The sequence below is a fragment of the Eublepharis macularius genome, chromosome 1, assembly GCF_028583425.1.
Source record: "Eublepharis macularius isolate TG4126 chromosome 1, MPM_Emac_v1.0, whole genome shotgun sequence".
NCBI classification, from domain to species: domain Eukaryota; kingdom Metazoa; phylum Chordata; class Lepidosauria; order Squamata; family Eublepharidae; genus Eublepharis; species Eublepharis macularius.
The window spans coordinates 145697939-145720696 of NC_072790.1; the positions used below are offsets into that span (position 1 = coordinate 145697939).

The 22758-nt window shown below is 41.8% G+C and overlaps 1 protein-coding gene across 1 annotated transcript in view; it reads right to left on the bottom strand.

Moving 5' to 3' along the window:
* The window catches only part of CAPN9 (calpain 9), a 52735-nt gene extending 30761 nt beyond the window's left edge, over nt 1-21974 (bottom strand). Inside the window, exons 1-10 of the mRNA XM_054984400.1 lie at nt 21647-21974; nt 12757-12826; nt 11563-11681; nt 9763-9896; nt 8435-8603; nt 5727-5810; nt 5266-5351; nt 4086-4163; nt 2080-2240; nt 525-682 (exon numbers count right to left, since the gene is read on the bottom strand). Of these exons, the coding sequence (XP_054840375.1) occupies nt 525-682; nt 2080-2240; nt 4086-4163; nt 5266-5351; nt 5727-5810; nt 8435-8603; nt 9763-9896; nt 11563-11681; nt 12757-12826; nt 21647-21859 (1272 nt within the window). The 5' untranslated portion in view covers nt 21860-21974. The remainder of the gene's footprint in view (nt 1-524; nt 683-2079; nt 2241-4085; nt 4164-5265; nt 5352-5726; nt 5811-8434; nt 8604-9762; nt 9897-11562; nt 11682-12756; nt 12827-21646) is intronic.
* Nucleotides 21975-22758: the final 784 nt, after the last annotated feature.

Sequence of the window (22758 nt, forward strand, 5' to 3'; positions counted from 1 at the left end):
CATTAAAGGTTGTTGCAAGCAATATTAAGATAATGGATATGATGTACACTGAACACTCAGGGTAAGTGCATTGCTGAGCACATTGTTCAATTCAGAATCACAGTTAAAGGAACTGCCCTAGTAGCCTCAAGCCAGAATTGATCTAGAAGTGATGTGGTGCCACTGGTGTCCCAGACACTGAAACATTTAAATATTTTCCCTGGGAAGATAATGGGAGGAACAGATTAGCTTGCATCAGCCAGAGACAAGAAGCCACAGCCTGAGTGGTGTAGAAGCTTACCTCCGTTCCTCAGAGACAGCCTTTCTAAGCAAGATCCCATTCTGCAAGCTCAGGGGCAGAGCCAGCATTTGAAATTATAATATACCCAGGAGCAAGCAGCTGATGATGAGGCAAGCTACATGGTAACAATGAAGGAAGGGGCTAAATGTGCCCAGTAACTATCAGCAGCCAAGAGCTATTCCCTATAAAGAACTTGGCACAATTTTGCCAGGGCTCATGCGCAGAGTGTGATAGAAAGAAATACCTCATAGATGGTGTATCCTATTGTTAGCATTTCAGCTCCCAGTTTCTTGAGTTTACGGCGGCCTTTTTGCATCAGAGCTGCTATAAATGTGCATTCATCTTGACCATCATCCTTTTCTGTCAGCTGGAGCTTAATCTGTGGATTTGTCCAAAAGGTTTCTGGAAAGCAGACAGCAGAAAATAAGGAAGCAGTGCTCCCTCCCTATACACTGGACTACTTTCTTAAAAGGATTCACACCACCACAATATCTTTCCAGTGCTAGCAATCTATGAAGACTCTCATATCCCCTCAAACTCTTACATTTTCTCTGAGGAAGGTTTAAAAAAGTTATTCTGAGGATCCATCTATACATTATAAAGTCTTTGTATCTGCTTGTGAACACCACAAGGATCACACTTGTGATGGGATCTGTGTGCCTTCCAGATGCATACTGGCTTTTTTCTGTTTGTGAACCCAGAAGGCAGCAAGAAGTGGATTTAGCCTCCCCCTCCCTCTATTTTTGCATCGTTAAACTGTCCCATGGAGCTGCTATCGGCTTCATGGTAAAAATCACATTACTTACATGGCTACATGTAAGTTTCACAAACTTCCCATTGCATGTGTGATACCAAGTCCTCACGAACTTTGTAATGAGGACTTTGTAATGTGCAGATAGACCCTAAGATCATTATGCAGGGAATTCCTGGAGACTTAATATCCATGAGGCTCCATTGGGACTTCATTAACAAGATTAATCTTTTTTTGTGATTGCCATTAACTTAGTTGTGACTGTATACTCCCTCCTTTCTCCCCTCATGTGGCATCTGGAGACTGGATGAAAGAAATCTTCAATTAATTGTGACCTCAAAGCACAAGCATTTCTGCTGTTGTTTCCTTAACAGTATCTGGGATTCTTTACCAGGATTTAATCAGGGTTAAAAAAGCAAACACATAGAGCAATGTGCATGTAGTATGAATCAAGGCTGGTTGTCTCAGCATAGTATGCTATTGGAAATAATTGTATATGGAAGCTTTTGACACAAAATAGAAACCATGGCATTAAAACCATCATTAGGGTTTAGGTTTGCATTTGAAGACACAAGGACTGCTTTAGAGAGTTGTCTATATGAACCTCACAGTTTTACACACATAGGGAAAAACGCAGCATCTGATTATCCAAGTAATCATATCTAGAACTGCAGTCAACCTTATGATAGATTTTCCTACCTGATGTGATCATGGACATCACTGGCTGTATCTGCCAGCTGTATCTGTGGTACTTTTGCTTAACTTTGCATGAGTGTGTGCAGAGGAAGTCCAGGACCAGGAGTGCTTAGGGCAAACAATGTAGTGAATAAACTGGCCCCAATAACCTGGCAAAAATCTCAGACTGTTTTTCGCAGTGTCATCCTAAGCAGCATTACACCCTTCAAAAACCTCTTCTTTGGGTTTGATGGCACTGCTGTGTTATGCTAGCTCAGTGATGGGGCAGGAGTGACAACTTAGAGGCATCTCTTCTAGATTGTTCCCCAACAACACAAAAGTAGAGTACAAACAATAAGATACATGGGCACACCTATGAAGTTTCTGCACCCTCCAGCAGTGGCACCCCTGACCCAGCTGCCTTGATGGACTGTCACCTCCCATTTATGGGTAGCGTTTTCCTCCAGGACATCAGGTGTGAGGTTGCAGATCTCAACTTTGTCAAAATGGGATAGGAAGTCATCAAACTCCATCCTGTGTAATATGGAAAGAGTAATCAGACTATGGAGTTCTGATCCCCAAGTAAATATTCCCCAACTTCTTCTAAACTCATAGCAGTCAGTCTGAATCCTTAGCTTTGTAATCAAGTGCAATGCAGTAGAGAATGAGCTGTGAGTGACCCAAGAAGTTCCCAGTTCAAATTTTGCCTCCACCAAGACCTTACTAGGTAGCATTTAGGAAAGCCACTCTCACTGGCATCAGTCCCTATAACACGGAGATAATAATACAGGCTACACTGCATGGACGTTGTGATCATTGCATGGATCAAGATAATGTGTATGAAGCACTTTCAGCACTGCAGCTGCTTTTTAAATTGCAAATATGATGATTATTAGTGTAGGTTCCCGGCCATAACGCTGGTGAAAATTGCCATCATTTTAGCTTAGGACTCACCAGATAAATGGAAGCAATTTACAGCAGTGCCATTCAATCTAACAAGGATAGCATAATCTGTATATGTAGCTCATTGGGAATGTACTGAGTCTGTTTTTGCCTTCCAGGATTAATTAATTAGAAATAAAATCCACCCTTTGGCTCCTGCCAGTCACTAGGGTGGATTAAAACCAACCCCACACTGCAAGAAAATGTATTAATGTGAGTAACTAATAGTACACTCAATTTATCACCCTTCAGTTCATCTAATATAGATGGCCAAATCATTCTAAAAGAGTTCAATAAATGTTTGTGGAAATGATCTCAAAATATGACATCTCCATTTTCTGAGTTTTCACAACCCCTAAGACTTTTCACCAACACCTTTTCTTTAAAAACCTTTCAAAGGATATAAGCCCTTTTGTTATGTTCTATCATTAGAGCAAGTGCAATGGCTTAGCAATCTGCAGTATGTTCTCAAAAATGTTCCTTCCAAGGCACAGATCCCCCTACCTAGGCTGTATCTGCATGAGTGGCATGAGATGAGAGCATATCCCTGACATGGCAGCAGCAGCAGCAAACAACATGGAAACGGGCAGGAATAGCATCCACATGCCCCATCTCTGTACTACTTGCTACTGTCACCACTTTCCCCACTCCACACTGTTTTGAACATAGATCTTAGCTCCCCCTCCCTCCCCATGATGGTAACAGGTGGAGCACCCAGATGGATGGCTCCACCCATTCCCACTCCACGTTTTCCCCTTTGAGCCAGATCAGAGGGGATTTATTTTCAATCCAGTGTAAAGGAGAAAGCCCCATGAGGCCCACAAGTAGTGTTCAGAATGAGCTAGAAGTCATTTGGCTGTTCCCACTTAAGTGAAAAACCTAGAGATATTAGATCTTAAAATGTTCTCTTCTGGTTCCAGTGTCACATTGTCATGCCCACCTTTGGGGGAATGCACATAAGTGGGGGAGGGGCAGGATCAGCATGCTCAGATGCAAATGTGGCGCACTTGATACTGTGTTGATTATAGAGCCTGGTGGGCCAACGGGAGGCTATTTTCTCCAGGGCCTTCCAAACCTAGTATATGTTTTTCTTAACATGTTCACTGTTTACTTTATATCTGGCAAGAGATACCAAGTGTTCAGGTCAACAATTCTGATAATTTAGAAATAAATAAAAAATAAAATATTCTTCAAAAACGTAGTATACTAAGCAGAGTTACACCGTTCTATGTCCATTTACTTCAGTGGCTGGAGAAGTATCTAACTCTGCTTAACAATATGGTAAAATGATCTGCTATACAGAATATAAAATCAAGAACTTAACTCTTTAGACTGTATTATGCTTGCCTTCTGCTTCTGCTAAAACAATCAGCTAATCAACATCTCTGGTTTGTTCTTGCTAATGCAATTAACATTTTAATCAGCATGTTCATTTACCAGAACTCTCCATCATCTAGTGCTGTGTGATGCAAACGCCTTTGTTCAGATGGGCTGATGGAACGCCATTCAGGGGAACTGGAAGAGAAAGTGGCAATCTTCATTAATTTTTTTAGAACTTCATTTTATTATGCCAGCATCTCACATTAGAATATGATATACCTTTCATATTTCATTCCAGTAGTTGGAGTCTAATTTCTCTCACTGGCAAACTTTCACCAAGAGCAGCAGGGCCAATAGTAGACCTACAAACTAGCATTTTTTAAACTGAATACATTTTGGCAAAATTTCAAACATATAAAATCAATTAACAAGATGATTCTATTTATTCAAACAGGTTCACAGAAGTAGAGCTCTGGACACACAAACCCTCCATCAAGCAAGACTGGAACAAAGCGTTTTGGGGTACTTTTGAAATTCACTACTGCATGTAAAAATCAAAAGATCAGTTCATTAACTAATGTGGTGATGGAGAGTACCCTCAAGTCATAGCTGACTTATGGAGACCTCTTGTGGGATTTTCATGGCAAGAGACTAAGAGAGGTGGTTTGCCATCACCTCCCTCTGCAACCCTGGTCTTCATTGGAGGATTCCCATCCAATTACTAACCAAGGCCAGCCCTATTTCTGAGATCTGATGAGATCAGACTCACCTGGGCTATCCAGGTCAGGGCAATGTGCTTGGTGCAAATATGCACAAGGCTATAAGAAGTGTAGTTGCTGGTGGGCTTTAAAATACTGCATTCATCTGCAATTTATTTAACCTATATTTCGCTGATAGTATCTTCTACACATAGCTCAAAAAACCTATTTGGGTGTGTGTGTTGCTTTCTGTACTTTAAAAAAATACTTCTCAGAGCTGTGTGATGAGTTCGTTACACAAACCTTCATAAATGTATTTACTTCTGCTTCCTGAAGAAACCCCAAATGCCCCTGAAATCCTACTGCTGGGTGACAATGCATCTCATTCTCTGGTATCCATTTCAAAAACATATATCCATTTCCACTATTTTCAAACATACTTAAAAAAAATTCCCCTTCATTTCAGATAGTGAAATAACTTTAACTTTAGAACATTTTTCAGCTTTGTCACCCACTGCTGGATATTTTTATCGCAAGGTCAGCCTTTAGTAATTGCGCTTTTAATGTGTGTGTGTTATGTTGGAACATAAAATACTAACTTGTCACTCCATGAACCGTTCCATTCCACTTGACCCCATGGATTTCTAACTCTTATGAGCTTAACCTTTCGACCTTGATAGTTTACCTACAAACAGAAGCAATCAAGAGAGGAATACAAAATTACTTTACATATAAGTAAATTGTGGCTGTATTCCTCATACTAAAAGCAGATCTGTAAGCTTGATAACCCAAAATCGTGGTTCATATCTTGGATACAACAAGATGAGCTTGTCAACACACTATCTACTCCTCAACACAATCTCTGCTTTGTCTACTACGATGTACGGCTCTACCTCAGCATTTCTACAGCATTCCGTATCATTGGCCTGACCATAAAAATGAGAAAAGGATAAGCCAGCTTGGCACTCAAAAGCATGCTTTCCTTAAGAGTACATTCTCCCTTCTCTTCTACCAACCTTTACCATCAACAGAAATCACAGTTTTAAAAAATGCTTCTTACCTCATCAATACCAGTTACCGAATATGCGTGGCCCTTTATAAGACCATAGGGGGTTCGAGCCTCTGACTCAGCTGCACTGCTTATCTAAAACATGGAAATATGTACTTTTAAATTCTTGCCTTATTGAAACTGTATTATACATCATAGGTTGAATCCTACGCCTGCACGTTCAGAAGGAGGTTACCCTGGCAGCTCTTTCATGCCCTTTCTCTTGCCACAGAAACCAACTGCAACCCCTGAAAATGCATTACCTCTGCCTCAGAGCACTTTTGTGCTTCCCTTGAGCAAGAACGAGGTGCACTACAATTTTTCTTCTATACCAGGTGGTGCTTTTTATCCACAGGATCTTACATCCCCAGAATGCTTGGGGAGGGGGGCGGGTTTACAGAGGACTGCTGTGATAAGGGAAGGTTAGGGAAAGATCTGCAGCCAAGAATGCCTTCCACTTGCACAAGCATAGGATCCAACCCATTAATATTTATTTGCAGGAACAGCCAACATTAGAAATGGGCTTAAAAATGTCAGATATAAAACCTCGTAATATAACATACATTAACATATAGAATGTAACATTCAAATACTTGTTTATTCCTTGATACCAAAGGGCATCACAAATTTTTAAAAGGACAACAAATAAAGTCTTGAATCATTTCAGAAGATTTTGGGGACTTTGGTTAAACTTTCAAAGAGACGTTCGTAAGTGGCATAATTACTAAAGCGTATGTTGTGGGGTGGGAGGTGCGTGTGTGTGTGTGTGGGTGGGTGGGTGGGGGTGACTGTGAGAAATCCAGCTCTAGATCCTAAAAGCAGAAAGGCTTTGGGGACTCACCAGTTTTCAACTTAACCAGCCTCTCTAGACTTCTATGGAGCCCAAATGAACAGTATACACTTGTGGGACAGCTAATACCAATACCAAGCAAGTGATGAAATAAGTCCTCTAATTTAAAGCTCAGTAACAGGAGGCCATTGCAGCAGAGTAGAAAAATCAAAAGGAGGTTTGTGCTCAAATATCTCATTCTGCGAAACAGAGGAGGCCCTGAATACTTGGCTATAATGTGCACACCAATCTTTTGTTGAAATGTGGGCTTCCAGAAGAGGAGGGGGTCTACCTGGGGTAACTAATAGTAGTAGATTTAAATATGGATGGTAATTCAGAAATTTCAACGGTCCCTTGCAGCAGAGGTAGTTGCTTAGCTATAAAAAGATATCAAGGGACTGAAAGTTCAGTCACATGCAGATTTACTCCAGGCTAGGCTCACTAATTTCAGATAAGATCAGGTTGCATGTTTCATTTTTGCTATACTTTCAGGCACAAGATGCCCTAAGCAGCTATGATCTTACTATGTTGTTACAACAAAGTAAATGTGTTGTTATGTGCTATAGCCAGGGCTCATTTCGAGGGGGAACGCACAGGAATGCAGTTCCGGCAGTTCCCCAAAGAGGTCACGTGTCAGGTGGCCCTGCCCACCTGACTCTCGGCCATTTTGGGCCCATTTTGGCCTGGACTGGGGCCGAAACGACCCAGATCGGGCCTCTGACAGGTGGTGGATCACTTTCCTACTCAGCAGTGGCCCGATCCTGACCATTTTGGGCCCCCTTTTGGCATTTTCAGCCCCCTTTTGCCATTTTGGGCCCTATTTCGGCCCTGAATGGCCAGGATTGGGTCTAAAACAGCCAGGATAGGTGATGTCAGTGGGTGTGGCATATGCTAATGAGTTATACTAATGACACACTTCTGGTGATGTCAAGGGGCATGTCATATGCTAATGAGTTATGTTAATGAGTTCCTCCAGCTCTTTTTCTACGAAATGACCCCTGGCTATAGCAATATGGAACTTGACAATTAGATATAACGTTCTTAGAGCTGTCCTGTTGATGGCAGCATTAGGAGAAACCTCAGTAGGAAATGAATGAGGTTATATATGAATGAGGTAGATAGCCTACTTAGCTCCACAGATGGCCCTTTAACATCTGGAGAAGACAAAATATGCCCTGCAGATCACATAAAGCTATCTCCATTCAGTGCAACCCAGAGCCCTAGCACCTTGTCAGTAGTGTGCTAAGTCCTATGTAGCAAGATCCAGCTACATCATTTTTTCCTGGAATTACATATAATGTTAGGGAAACTCAGAAAAATTCTCATACGATTGCCTTGGGACACACATAGAGCTTTTGGTGGCTAAGGTCCTAGACAAGTGGAAGAACCAGAGATGATAGTCTGGAGGCTGCTGGCTGTATAAAGTGGCCCTCATTATGAGCTGTATGGAATGAAGATGATCCACGTGTGGTGAGAAGTGAAGATGCTCCTGTCCAACTCCATACATCCATATTGCCTCCATATATTCATGTGGGTGCTCAGTGTTCGGGTCAGGAATACATGCATGCAGATTGTGTTAGTGATTCCCAAATCCTATTTAGGAAATCAGTTGTACAATTGATACATGCATTCATCCTATAAGGATGTTCAGAACGAGACAGACGCACCAGAGGGGAGTTCAGGTGTGACTGCACTTCCCATCAAATGTAGAGGAATGTGTTGCCATCACATCATCCAATCTGGTCTTTAGTAGCACAGGATCGGCATATCTGTCTCTGTCCAGTCTCACGTTTTTGAGGAAGCTATGGGATTTGGTAATTGAGTAGCACAGCAATAAAGCAATTTGCATTTCCATGCACAAAACTAAAGCAAAACTCAAGCTTTTACTCACCTCAATAGAACAGCCCACCATGGAACCCCTTTTAAGAGCTTTTTCTAAGATTTCAGGGAAGTTTTCTGGAGCCTTTTTAACTTCATACATTTCTCCAACTCCTCCTGTGAAATCTTCCATTGCTTCTATTGTACTTCCACCTTTTAAAGCTTCGTAACTTCCATTCAACCTGATTAACACTGACAATTAAAACCCTCACACCATAAAACAAGATTCATTTGGCCAAGGGCTCATCTACATAATATGGACAGTACTAATGGTAAAGATAATTTCCCATATTACTTTGAATGTACAAAATGCAGCATAGTTTATGGATAGAATCCACTAGGAAAATCAGCTAACTACATAAATGAAGAGTTGCTTCCAAAAGGCCTGCTCATATTGAGAGGTTTCTTCTTCAGATATTCCTATTATATTGTGTTTAGTACAATGGTTTGAACTGAGATTCACAGGGATGAGCTATCCACCTACCTCCTAAGAAATTCTATGACTGCTTCCTTTGATTTTCTTCTTTCTTCCATACAGGATCCTTCAAATACACTTTCATATCTCACTTAAGGCTAAAGTCGGAGGCAAAGGCACAGTAGAAAACCATCCTGCCTTGCACTGTTACTCCTGCCATTTTGGAATTTGTTAAGCATAGTCAGTAGCAGATTCAGACCAAGCAAGAAGTAGCTAATGCATACCATCCCCAATACAGTCATCCAGGGCTTCAGGTATGTGGCGGGGGCTACTGGCATCTTTCCATTTTCCTTAGTCTATCATACTTTACCTTCTTTTGCATTTGTCTTTGCATCCCCGTTTTTTAACTAATAAACATTGACCTTCCAGGATCTATCGCAGCCTCATCATGCTTCCCCCTCCTGAACTAGTTCTTGATGTTCTATTGTCCTTCTTCACTAATACCTGCCCTCCCATAAGCCTTTGGGCCTGGAACTGTGTCACACTGCTATGGTTTAACCAGAGCTTGGTGTACTGTTGCTGATAAACAAGAAAGTTAAGTCGCAGCAGTCCCAGTAGAGCTGATTTATTTTTAAACTTATCAGTTATCTTTTCTGGAGGAACAACACTCACCAAGGCCAAAGGTCATAAAACAAATAAAACATCAACAAAGCAAAATGAAAAGCAGCATCTCATAAAAGATCACAGGATAGAAGCAGCAGAACTAAAATGGCACACCTTGGGATCAGATCCTGCTCCGTGCAAAGGTTTTTATTGAATATACACACATCATTTTGTCACAGAAGAGTTTAGATAGCCACACAATACAAGTGAAGACAGCTGGGAAACTGAAAACAATATCGAGATCACACTTTTGCATGGCTTACTTGGCATAGGCTTTTTCCAGTAAGGCACTCCAGAATTCATTGTGGTCAGCTGAGTGCAAGAAAACCAAGCGATCTTTGAAAGTGGGCAGTCGGTCATCAATAACAACATCCAGCCACTCACTGTGCTGCCAAAACTGTTTGGTAAAGATAAACAGGGAATAACTGGATAGTTTTTCCTTTTGAGTCCCCTTACAGTCACATAGCTCCATAGCACACTTTTACGTGGTACAGAACAAGGCCAGATTAAAGACTGTGTTGGTTCTCTCTAGGCTGGACCTTGCCAAGAAAGGCTCTCATACTTTGGGCTACAAAAAAAGCTAGGTTTTATACTCTGAATAAATTAAGTATAATTTTTTTAAATAACATTGACTGAATTGTTCCCACTTACAGAGCAAGGACATAAAGTCAGGTCTACTTATAGAGTCAGCTGTGCTCCTGTAATGCCATGAAACATAATTGTGGGCTGTTACTCTAGTATGGAGGTGCCAGTTTGTGGGCTGGATCCAGCCAGCTTTTTCACTCAGGCAGCTTCCACATGTCCTTAATAGGATAGCCTGCCAAAGGTACTCTGGCAGGATATCTCACTCATTACATCATTGTTTCCCATGCACAAGTGGGTCATGATGATTATTCCAGTTTTCAAGAATATTTTGTGAGACTGGTCTGGTCCATGTTTATTTTTGATGCGGGTTTTCAGTGAGATTATCCTACCATATCAATGCATATGGAGGCTTTTTTGTGCTTCAGAAGAATCTTCCCACAAATCTCCAACCCCTCTTTTTGCCATTACCCCTCCTTTAAACATCACATGTCTGGCTCACATGAGTGATCGTATAATCTCCCCCCCTTTTAAAAAACTTTTTAAAATGATCGTTGCACTATTATGATATTTATGTATACAAAGGGAATCATACTGCAGTACTTGCTACATTGGATCACTCAGCAATTGGAATATCAGTCTAGGAACAACATTGAGAATGGAATGCCATTTCTGATTTTTAAAAAAATATGCAATCACAAAATAGCGCTAATCTACTGTTTGCATATTTATTAAACAGTTTTTGCATTTAAAACAATAGAGAACAGAGTACTATGCATGCACAGTTTCTACAGAAGCTGAAAGATAAGACAATGGTATAGTGTAATCCTGCATACACTAAAAAAAACAAAAGGAAGGAAGGAAGGAAGGAAGGAAGGAGGGAAGGAAGAGAAAAATTGGATGGGAATGCACCAACATCATTTGTGATGAGGCACAAATAAAGAACACGTTTTCTGTTTTTGAACCTTCCCCCCCCCCCCCCCCCGCAACAAACACCCACAAAACAATCATGAGGATAATGCATGTGAAAGGTGAGTTCTCTAAGTGGATCAGGAAGACACGGCTTTGGGACAGGAAAAACACAAAAAAATTGGAACATGTGGAAGAGGCCTCAGTCTTATCCAGTTCTCCTCATTTACTAAAATGGCTGTTGCGCATGCAGGTCTCATGGTCCCTAGGATAGCCTTTTCGGGTGGCCAAAGGGGAAGCATTTTACTTCTTTCATCAGCAGAAAGGCTGATCCATTCCTTTCCGGGGAACATATGTTTTCAGCTATTAAGCATATCATTATTTAAAGACACAATGAGATAATTATTCCTTAAATTTATTTATTTATTAGTCATTAAAACATTTTTGTCTTGCTTCAAAAGTAACTCACAACAACCTAAAAACCATAACTTATGATAGAGTCTATCTTCCTCTCGCTCTGCTCCACTAAAGGTAGTACATTTTGCCACTATGATTTGCAAGAGTTGTCTTACCTGAAAATGAAATATTCCGGCATAACCTGGCCCAAAATCCTGATCCTGTGGCACAACCCTGGCTAGCGTTTTTTCATTAAGGGTAAGAGATGCTATGGCTGCTAATAGCCAACAATCACCTAAAAATCAAGAACAATAAGTACATAAGAAAAACCCTGCTGGCTCAGACCCAGTGTCCATCTAGCCCAGCATCCCGTCTCACACATGGCCAACTAGTTACTCAGAGGGCCAACAACAGGGCACAGAGGTCGAGATCTTCCCCTGATGTTGCTTCTGGGGTTTACTGTCTCTGAATGTGGAAGTTCTCTTCAGTCAACCAGGTTAGTAAGCACCGGATCACATCCACTGAGAGTACAACTGATAAACAAGCCACAAATTAGCCTTGCTATCTGATCCAAGCAATTTCTACTTCATACTTAAAAAAATGGAAATTAATTCCCACATCATCCCACAAAGGACAATTCCCATTAAAACTTTCTTGCCTGAACCACCTGATTATTCAGTTTAATTTATTTATTACTGCCTCCTTCCCTAAAGTGGGTTACAATAAAAGCAAAAAAACATACAGACAACAAAGATTAAAATATACAAATCAGACTCAAAAACAGACTAAATATATTTTATTGTTTTATTTAGAACATTTATATGCCAGCTTTCTATTAAAATGCTGAAAGTAAGAACATCTGCAAACTGGGGTTTTATTATACATGGAACCAACCGTTTTAAAATGTGTAAGTAAATTCACAAATTATTTTGGAGATTTAACTCTATTTCCCCTTCCTCCTTGTTCATTTGACTTTAATGGTAGGTGCCTTGTGCAAATAGGACAATTTGATTCCAGTGCCAGTCACTTGGTTTATCTGTGGCACAGTACAACTAGCAATGAGTCAATGACCTGCCTCACCTGATAAATAACATCCCCTTAAGAATCTGTTAAAGGAGCAGGGCATTTTTCTCCAAGCCTGTTTGCAGCCTTTGTCTTGATACAGATGGAAATGTTTATCTGCATCATCTGAGGTTTGGGCTGCTGGTACATGCAGTGTTATCTGGTATTTATACACAGTGCCTTACTGAGCGTAAACATCAGAACCAGACTCCAAACAGGAACACAACCACTATCAGAAGCATCTTCTAAGTGCGTGACTTGCTTTACCTTGCAGAGGGTTATAACATTTTCAATGGAAAAACACTCACCAAGATCCCCTTGACAAATGTCAGTTCTTGTTGCGCCTCCAAGAATAAACTGTGGATCTTTAACAATTTCCTAGAATAATATTATAGTAAAAAAATTAAGTACTTTGAATAAATTATGTTGCACTGTGACACTGTAGCGACATGTCCAGATAGAAGTCTAGGCCTGGACTATTAACAAACATTAATATTTGACATGCCATGGCCTTTTAAATTTTAATTCATTAACCCCTTTGTACTATGAAAGTATGGCATTGCCAAAAGATGAAGGTAAGTCCTTTGTTGTTGTTATCTGCTACAGTAATAAATAATTGTGATATACTGTTCTACTAAATCTTAACCTCCCCTTGATTTCTGTTTCCTATTCCTGTTCTCTTGCCCTGTTACTCTTAGTTCAATAAAGAAGCCTTGAGTTACTTAGACTGTCTAGCGATGTGTCCTTCACCATAGAGGCTATATAATATAGCCTCTATATAATAATAATAACTGTCCACTTCCTAAATTACTAAAGTATTTGAGAACTCACTTGTGTTTATAATAGTAGCTCTGTTGAGTTAGTAAAGAATTTTTATGTGATTAATTTCTGCTTTCTGATTGATTAGTCAAATGACAAAATTTAAATAGAGCTGCATATCATAAAATTTCTGTATAGAAGCCTTTCTGAGGATACTGAAACATGAGGCACAATTTAAAAAGTAAAAAACACTACTTCAATGTATTAAAATAAGAGGTGCTACGGTAATCCAACCTAGGTTGTAGAATATGGCTTTTAGCTTAATCCAAGGTGTTGTGTAGAAGAGGAAGCACACTCTTGCACATGCTCTATTTTAGTGATCATTTCCCTATCAGAGTAAATTACCAGTTTCCTTCCACATGAAATACCTGTGTATATAATCCCTTCTCCCCATACACTCACATCTCAGCCTCACCCACCACTTCAGAATAAAGGTGGTGAGTTCCTACATAGCATGTTCTTTCACCTTAAAAATTCAATGCCAACAGAAAACTAACACAGCAGAGAGAAAGATTCAACATTTTTTCTTTGCTTGCTCTTCTGACTGTCTATTTGGAGAGAGTTTTAATTTGAGGAAAATAAACAGAAATCTTGTAGTGTCTTAACATGGGGAAGCATGTCAAAAGTGATCTTCCATCAGAAGTCTCTTTTATGGGCTCAGTGTCACCCCCTGGCCCCACTCACTTGGCTGGTGGGGGGGGGGGAGGAATGGGGGGGGGGAGCATGAGTGATCCCACACTCTCCTGTTGTGCTGAAGCCAGATTCATTAAAAATTGCCCATCTGGAGGTGATTTTTATGACTCTGTCTTCAGTGCGACCCTCAACTTCGTCAGAAAATGGTATTTTCTTGTGTGATGGAGGAGCTGTAGGTCACGCTAAAGACAGATTCATTAAAAATCACTTCCAAATGAGTAATTTTGAATGAATCTGGCTTCAGTGTGACCCACAGCTCCTTTGTTGCACCAGAAAATGCTATCATTTTCTGACATGACAGGGGAGTGCACACTTCATGCATGACAGGGTGGTGAGTACCCCACTGCCCCCTACCTCCAGGATCCTGTCCTCCCCCCCCCCCCCCAATTTGGCTCCTGGCAGCCCTGGCAACACTACTATCAGTTGCTACTCAGCTGGAGTAGACAAGTTCTACTACTGTCTCACACCACCCAGTCTGACAATTTAAACATTTTTTTAGATTGCCAATCTTGTAACCTTATGCATAGCCTTGTCTGTTTTGTGCCTCTTACCCTCTGTTAAGTGTCTTATGGATCTGGTAGTAAATAGTATGAACTGGGCTTCAACAAGCCTTAAACACAGAACTTTTTTCTGGGGAAAGAGGTGATGATCTCTCTATTACCTTATGTGCGTGTGCAAAGCACGCATGCCACCAGAAACGCGTGATGTAGGGTGTGCACCCACAAAAGGTTTGGGTTTCCTGCTTCTTGTTTACCCAGTGCAGGAAGCAAAATCGGGTAAACCCGAATTTAAGGGTATTTAAGCCAATTTGGGATTATTAGGGAAGATTCGGCCATTGTTTCCAATAGGAAATGCTGCTCCTGGTTATCCGAGGGCCTGGGGGGGGGGAATTTTCTTCCCTAATTACACCAAATTTGCAGGGACCCTCTTCCAACATTCCTCTCATGGCCACCGAAGTTTCAGGGAGATTGGACTTCGGGGGGGGGGCATGTTATGCCCCACCAAAGAAGGTCCCCCCAACCACTGCCTATCTCTATTGTTTCTTATGGGAAAAATTGGGAGGAAGGTTCCCAGGAGGCTTGGGGGTGGTATTTTGCTAGCAAAATGCACTAAACCTGCAGGGGACCCTCTCACAACCCTCCTCCCATGGTCCCCCAAGTTTCAGGGAGATTGGACTTTGGGGGGCCATGTTATGCCCCCCCAAGAAGATCCCCCAGCCACATTATCCTCTATGAGGACTAACTTCACACCAGAGAATCACAATAAGAAAAATCTGATTAAAAATACACAAAAAAACCCCAGGACTTCAACAGGAATGTGGTAGAATGGAGTTCTGGCACCTCTTGAAAATACTCAGCAATAGCACATGAAAATAATATTATTTCAAAGAATCCCATGTGTTTCTCCCTCATTTTCCTCTTGAGAGTTCTGCCACCTCTTTTTGCAGAAAAAAAACCCTGCACAAAACCATATGAAGCAAGTGAGTGAGCAACTAGAAGTGAACTAAAGAACAACCTCCCTCAGTACAGCCAAACTGATGAAAGGGGATCAACTTCACTCCAGAGAATCATCCATTGAATTCAACCCAAACCAAACTGAACCATGTGTTGAAAACTAGTGGGCTGGGGGGTGGCATTTTGCAAGCAAAATGCACCAAATTTGCAGAGTACCTACTCCTACTTGCCCTCTGTAGATCACCCAAGCATCAGGGAGATTGGAATTCAAGGGGCCATGTAATGGTTCCCCAAAGAAGGTTGACCACCACCCCAGCCACCCCACTTTCTATTGTGGAAAATCCAGACTCCCACAATAGAAACACATGGAATGTGGCATCCATGGCCACAGGCAGAAACCCCTCAATAACCCCCCAACAGCCCAACAAAACCAAAGACAAACTCTCCAAAATTCTCCAGCACCCCCAGAGCTGGCTGGCCAGCTACTCTCCATGCTTCCCTATGGGGCCAACCATCGCAATGGAGATTCACACACACAAATCAATTTTAAAAAATTTATTTATTGGTAACAGCAATAAAAACATAACATCACTGTTAAATCACAATATACAGTCTTAGATTAAATCAACTCCCACCATCACACTAAAGAATAAAAAACACTCCAAAAACAGAACCAAAAACACACCAAAAATGTTTTTTTTTAAAATTATTTCTTGGATTTCTGGAAACAGCATTAATAGCACATTCAAATCACAACATACAACCCCTAACCTTGAAACAAATTCTATCATCACACCAGAGAATCACATACCGAAAATAATTTTTTAAAATTTTATTTCTTGGATTTCTGGGAACAGCATTAATAGCACATTCAAATCACAGTCCAACCTTGATTTTTTTTTTAAAAAAAATACTGTCTTCCCAGAGAATCCTCCAATTGGGAAGAGAAGAGCTGCTTGCTGTTGCAGCGACTGGCTCTTTTTCTCAGCCAATCTCCCTTCCCTGATCACCCCCTCTCCTGCCTCTCTCACTCCCCTCTCCCCCACTTCCATCATGCAAAAGCCAGGGGAAGGAAAGAGCTCTTTGAAGCTTTTTCCCTCTTGCTGCAGCAAGGGAAAAAGGCTTCACAGAGCTTCCCGAAGCAACCCAAAGCACTTCGGGAAGCTCTGCTTCAGGTTTCCTGAATCAGTCCAGCTCTCCTGGGCCCGATTCAGGAATCACAGATCAACCTGAATTGGGGTTGATTTGGGTGTGCTTCGGGTTTCTGAAACCCGAAGCGCACATCTCTAGTGATGACATCACTTCTGGGAAGTGACACTGCTTCCTGGAAGTGACATCTCTTCCTCTTCACTGCCACTGCCAGATGAAGTGGCAACTGCTAGAGGGTATTAGGGACTTTAAAAATGATTAGAGAAATGTGTGGATGAAAGGTCTATTCCATATCATGAGTGGCAGTGGGTCATTTTCAGGAAACATTGTTTTCTCTAGTGTATCTATTTTAAATTTATTGCAGCACTATTATTTAAAGGAAAATAAGGTTTTTTTCCAGGCCCCAAATCAAATTATTAAATTAACTAGCCATGTCATCCAAACCAACATCTTTCCAAGTCCCTGAAGTCAATGGGTTTAGAAGGCTGTAACACTACTTAGGAATGCTCTCTCTCTCTCTCTCTCTCTCTCTCTCTCTCTCTCTCTCTCTCTCTCTCTCTCTCTCTCTCTCTCACACACACACACACACACACACACACACACACAGAATTAATCTTGTAATTTTAAACTCTTGAAAAATGGAACATTGAGTCAAAAGATGTTTTTATACTAAGCTCAGTAATTGGGAAGGAAGAGTCATCTGCCCTACTATAAGCCCATTTAAAGTCATACAGGAACTCAAAGCAACTTACAGTCTTCACTTCTCAATCTCCTCCATTTTCTCAGGGCTGCTGCTGCTGCCTGCCCGTGGCCTCCTCTGGCCTGTAGCACTGGGCCTGAGCAGCGGGCATGGAGGCAAGCCCATGTGGGTGTGTGCTTGCCGCCACAGTGGCTGCCTCCTCCTAATGCTATGGTTGGCTGCCTGTACTCTCCTTGGATTGCAGTGCTGGGCCCGAGCAGCGGACACGGAGGACAGCCCGTGCAGGTGTGTGCTCATGGCGGCCACCGCTGCCTCCAAATGCAGCAGCCAGCTGCTTGTGGCCTCCTCCAGCCTCCAGGGAAGAAAGGTAAAGAAAGGAATAAAGAAAAGACATGGAAAGAGAAAGGGAGGAAGGGAAAGAAAGAAGGAAACAAGGAAAGAAGGAAAAAAGAGAAAAGAATGGAGGGAGGGAGGAAGGGAGGGAAAGGCTGGGAAAGAGGCTGAGGAAGCAGGTGGCCTGGGAGAAGCTCCACCTGGGGAGGCGGCCCCTGGGTCTTTGGGTGCCGGGGGGCAGGGCCACCAGTCATGTGATCTTTATCAGAGGTGCCAGATCTCTGATCCAGGGAGATCCGGCTGAAAAAAAGCCCTGAGTAACTTTATCGTCTCAGAGCGCAGCCAACACCAACACTGAACTCTACCTTCTTCAGCCAGTTCCCAGAACTGCAAGGGCTAGGGTTGCCAGCTCCAGCCTGGGAAATTCTTGGAGATGGAGGGAGGGTTGCCTGTAGAGGAAGGTATTTGGGGAGGGATTTCACTTAGAATCTATGATATACCATGGAGCCTGCCCTCAGAAACTGCCATTTTCTCCAGGGGAACTGATCTCTGTAGACTGGAAATCAGTTGTAATTCCAGGAGAACTCCAGATCTCACTTGGAGGTTGGCAGTCTAGGCTGAAGTGGTTCAAACACCCTTCAACTAAAAGGTACAACACCCTCAGACATACACAATAGTGTCACACACATTGATGATGCTGTATAAATAAGAAAAAATGGAAGCATTTTATACACCACCATGGTTAATTCCCATCACTGAGAAGAGATAAGCCCTTCGCATTCTGGGGCTCAGCCCTGGGTAAGCAAAGAGGAAGGAGCAGGAAAAGCTCCTCAATTTAAAGGCCAAGTTATGTTCCTCCAGTAGGAAACCACAAGCCAACAGAAAAAAAACCTTCCTCCCAGTGGGTGATAAGAAGGCTAATCACATCTACACAGCAGGTGATACTGAGAAATACCAAGGCAATTAACAGAAGCTACAAACTTGGCTCTTGCTGTGTATCATGAATATAGGGCAGAGACTTGGCATTCCCACCCCCACAGTGCACCCCTAGAGCTTCACTGCTTCAAAGGAACTGTCAGGGAGGGCAGGTGACCCAGCCACATTCCTGCTGCTCAGTGCCTTTTCAGGGGGAGAACATTGCTTTGGTCGGTGTGTCACTATTAGGGAGGAACAAAGGCAAGTCAAACCAACAGAACAAAGGCAAATTCATCCTGGGCACCACCTGCTTGTTCAACATACCCTGGTCATGTCTAGTTTGTAACTGAGTTAAGCTACATAAAAGCATTTATTTGTGTAGCAATGAAGCAAGGAATTCTTCTGGAATACAACATATCCCTCTGGTATAATATGTATATCCATACTGCAATATTCTGCCTATCATATGGAGTGTATATACATTAAACTGTGTAAAAAGAAAAAATAATAATTGTGTAGACTCTGACCCACGAAAAGTGGAGTTCTTTAACCTGCCTAAATCATGCACATGAAGCACAGTCTAGGTCCCCTTGTAGAATACAAGTCTCTAGAGTCTGGGGGTGTACACCAAAGCTGCCCCTGTTTCTTAACCTTCATTTCTCCTGAGGGCATCACATTTGGGAGCAGTGAGCACTAGAACCAGGTTTTGGACTAGGAACAAGCCAGGTTCCCTTACAGGCAGAGTTCCCTAAGTCTGGGAATGTATGACTTGGGGCAATCCAAAGCTCATTTTGGAATGCAAAGTTTCATCAATATTTGAGGTTGGATTCATGAATAAGGAACTGGAAGCCATAGAGACACATGACTAGGTTGGTGGTTAACAAACTTCTAAATGAACTGTGTTTTTCAGAACTCACTTGCAAAGCAGCTCCACACATCAATTAACTCTGAACTCTGAAGTGGGTTCTGAAAAACACAGTTCATTTTTTTTTCATTTTTGGCATTTATAAATATATTTTGTGGTCATTTCACAGAGGCAAACTCAAATTTGCCATCGAGTCTCCCAGCTCACCCAGTTCTTCTTCCTCCCTCTTGGGCTTGTGACCAGCCTGCAAGAAAGTTGCGACTTGGATCCTGACCTACAGTTTGAGAACCACTAGACTGGGCAATTTAATAGGTTCAATCTTAGCTTGAAGCATCTTCACACCTTAACCTTCAGGATATTATCATCAGTGTCACTTTTTTTTTGCACCCTTGTCCTATTATCCTTTTTGCTTGCCTAATAACAATAATGTAAAAATGGTCTTGTGAACCGACCCTAAGTCTAAAAGAAAAACAAGGCAAACGCTTCACAAAATGTGCTGCTGTCTGCTCTCTATTTTGGTTGTAAGTTGATAACAGAAACAGAAAGGAAGCACCCACATACACATCAACTTAAAGAAACGCAGAACTTCTGTGATGCGACAGCACATACTGCATGACTCACCCATGGATTGTATAGTGCAATGTCTGGGAGTTTTGTTTCTTACATTTTCGTATTTGAGAACATCCACACCCCAGACTTAAAACAGATCAATGCAGGTGTTTTTGTAGCTCGAAAAGACTCACATAAAGGGAAAGAAATTAGCGAGTGCTCTATTACCTGCATATGCTGTGATAAAACAACAGTTTGATGAAATATCCTTTCTGTGGAATCACATGTCTACTGTGTACTCTTAAAATTCCCCATTCAGTTGAACTGAGAGCAAAAGATACAGAATGTGTCTATTGTCTAGAAACAATCAATGCATGAGCTTTAGAGATGTCAAATCAGTAATTTTCAATGCTTTTCTTATAACTTGCATGCTAGTTGCTACAGGGGTACGTGCTGGTCTACAAAAGAATATACAGGAATACATTAAATTATGTCTCCCATTGTGCACTCTTGTGATTTTTGGGGTGTCCCTATTGGGGTTATTGATTTTTCCTCCAAATAGGATAATAGGATAATAAGATATAGATAGTGGAAAAGACTAAGACTCCAGAAGCACCTATAAGGCTAACAAAATTCGTTGTAGGGTATGAGCTTTCATGAGCCACAGCTCCCTTCTTCACAGCTCACTTCTTTTTCAGTGGTATCTGAAGAAGTGAGCAGTGGCTCATAAAAGCTCATATCCTACTACTGAATTTGTTAGCCTTATAGGTGCTACTAGACTCTTGCTCTTTTCCACTGTTGCCCATCAGGATAGAGATAGCTATTTCTAGCATGATTAATCATTGTTAGAGTTTCCTGTGAAGAATGTGGAGAATAAGAATTGTTCAGTGTATTGGTTTGATAGAAAATTCATATTTCTGGAGCAATGTTGCAGATCAGTTGAGAATATTTTGTTATAAAGCTCAGTGAGAATAAAGCATGAATTGTGGGGTGCTCAAAACTGAAAAAACAGCCACAAATATATTCCTATACTTCACACACACAGTAATCTCTGTCATCAATAGGAATCATCCTACAGATGCTCCTGAACTAATATCATTACCATGAAGAAGCATCCATATCACATTATCCTAGAGAAGAATGAAGAAATCCTGATATCCTTCCAGAATATTCCTAGAAAGATTCATACAAAGTCAAGATTCCCATTCCTCAAGAACTACAGCTGAAAAACCCAGAGCCCACAAAAGTTACTGGGCTTTTCCAAGGCTGTTCCCAGGACATTTTGGCAAAAAATTCTAGACAGCAACCATTTCCTACAAAGAAAAGTTGTAGCCATGCAGAAAATTCCACAAAAGTCTATGAAGTGGATCCTTTTTGCATGCGTGGAAGATGCTTGCAGCAGAGGAAAATTCCTTTCCCACAACAGCTTTCTATGATCCCTGAAAATGCATTGCTGGGGATTCTGACTCCCATGGTCAAAAACTCACTGGGCATATGAGGAGAGGAATCAGTCAAAGTCATCCCCATATTATTCTTGTGCTGATGGATAACTTATTGGATGAAGTACAGCCTAGCAAGAATTCCATTTGCTGCTGCAGCAAGACACAAGCAGTGTCTCCCGATCCCTCCTTCTTAAATAATGAATAAATAAAATGCCAGCAATTTGATTCTCCACAATATTCTGCATGATGGGACTAACAGAAAAAGACATATATGCTCACCCCAGGCCTTTTCCACACAAAGGGAATGGGAGGCTTCTCACTGAAGAAAAGTGAAGAGTCCTTGGCTGGGAAGTCACAGTCTTCAAAGAGTGCCCCTTTCTGTTGGCATTCAAGCTTTAGCTCCTTGTATGTCTGGCCAGTGGAGTGTGTGGAGCGTGCACTCTGGGGTACAGGGGGAGCCTGTGGATGTGAATCCCGGTAGGTGTAAGGCATTGCTGAACTCTTGCTTGTGGCAGGTACCTAAAATGGGGGAAGCAAAAAGTTGGGAGGAGAAACTTTAAAACTCCAACCCACAAACAACAAATGAGGGAGAAACAATCAAACTGGTCCTCGAGGAAGCAAAAAATCAGTGAAGTGGGGGGGAAAAAACCCACGGGGCAAAAAGCCCCTCCTTTTTTGCACCTTTTTTATTGGCAAGCTGACAGCCCCATTCTGCTGAAACAATAAAAGAAAGGAACACCCTGAGAACAAACAGAAAAGAAAACTTGTTTGGCCTCTTCAGGTGCTCCAGCTGTTCACTCACTGACCTCTGGTATGTTAACTCGGAAACCACAGAGTTGAGGCATAGAGAGCATTCTGTGCTGGCCCTGAATCTCTCTCACCCAGAAAGAAACATTGGGCACTCCCAATCTAATTCCTTTGTGTTCCAGTGATAAGGTGAGGGCGTGAAAGCTGTATCATTCCCTTTTCTGGATAGTTGAGAAATGTGGGCATGAAGAAGAAAAGAACTAATCTGGAATATAAGAAAGAAATGTAACATGAAGTGAAATGAGGAGACTTAAGTTCCATGTTATAAATGAAAAGTCAACTAACGTTACAATGTCCTTGGCTTTTTCCACATGGCTTACCTCTCTTCATAATGTCCCGGTAGATCGTGCAAAAAACGTGGAAGATCGCGTTTCCTCGCGCGAGATTTGTGCGACGTCATGTGACATCGCACAAATCTCGCGAGAGGAAATGCGATCTTCCGCGGTTTTTGTGTGATCTACCGGGACATTACGAAAAGAGGTAAGCCGTGTGGAAACAGCCCCCGTGTCCCACAAATGTCCACCACGGGTCCTGATGACCAAACATACTCTGAGAGTTCAGTGTAACTTAATTTCCAAGTGTGC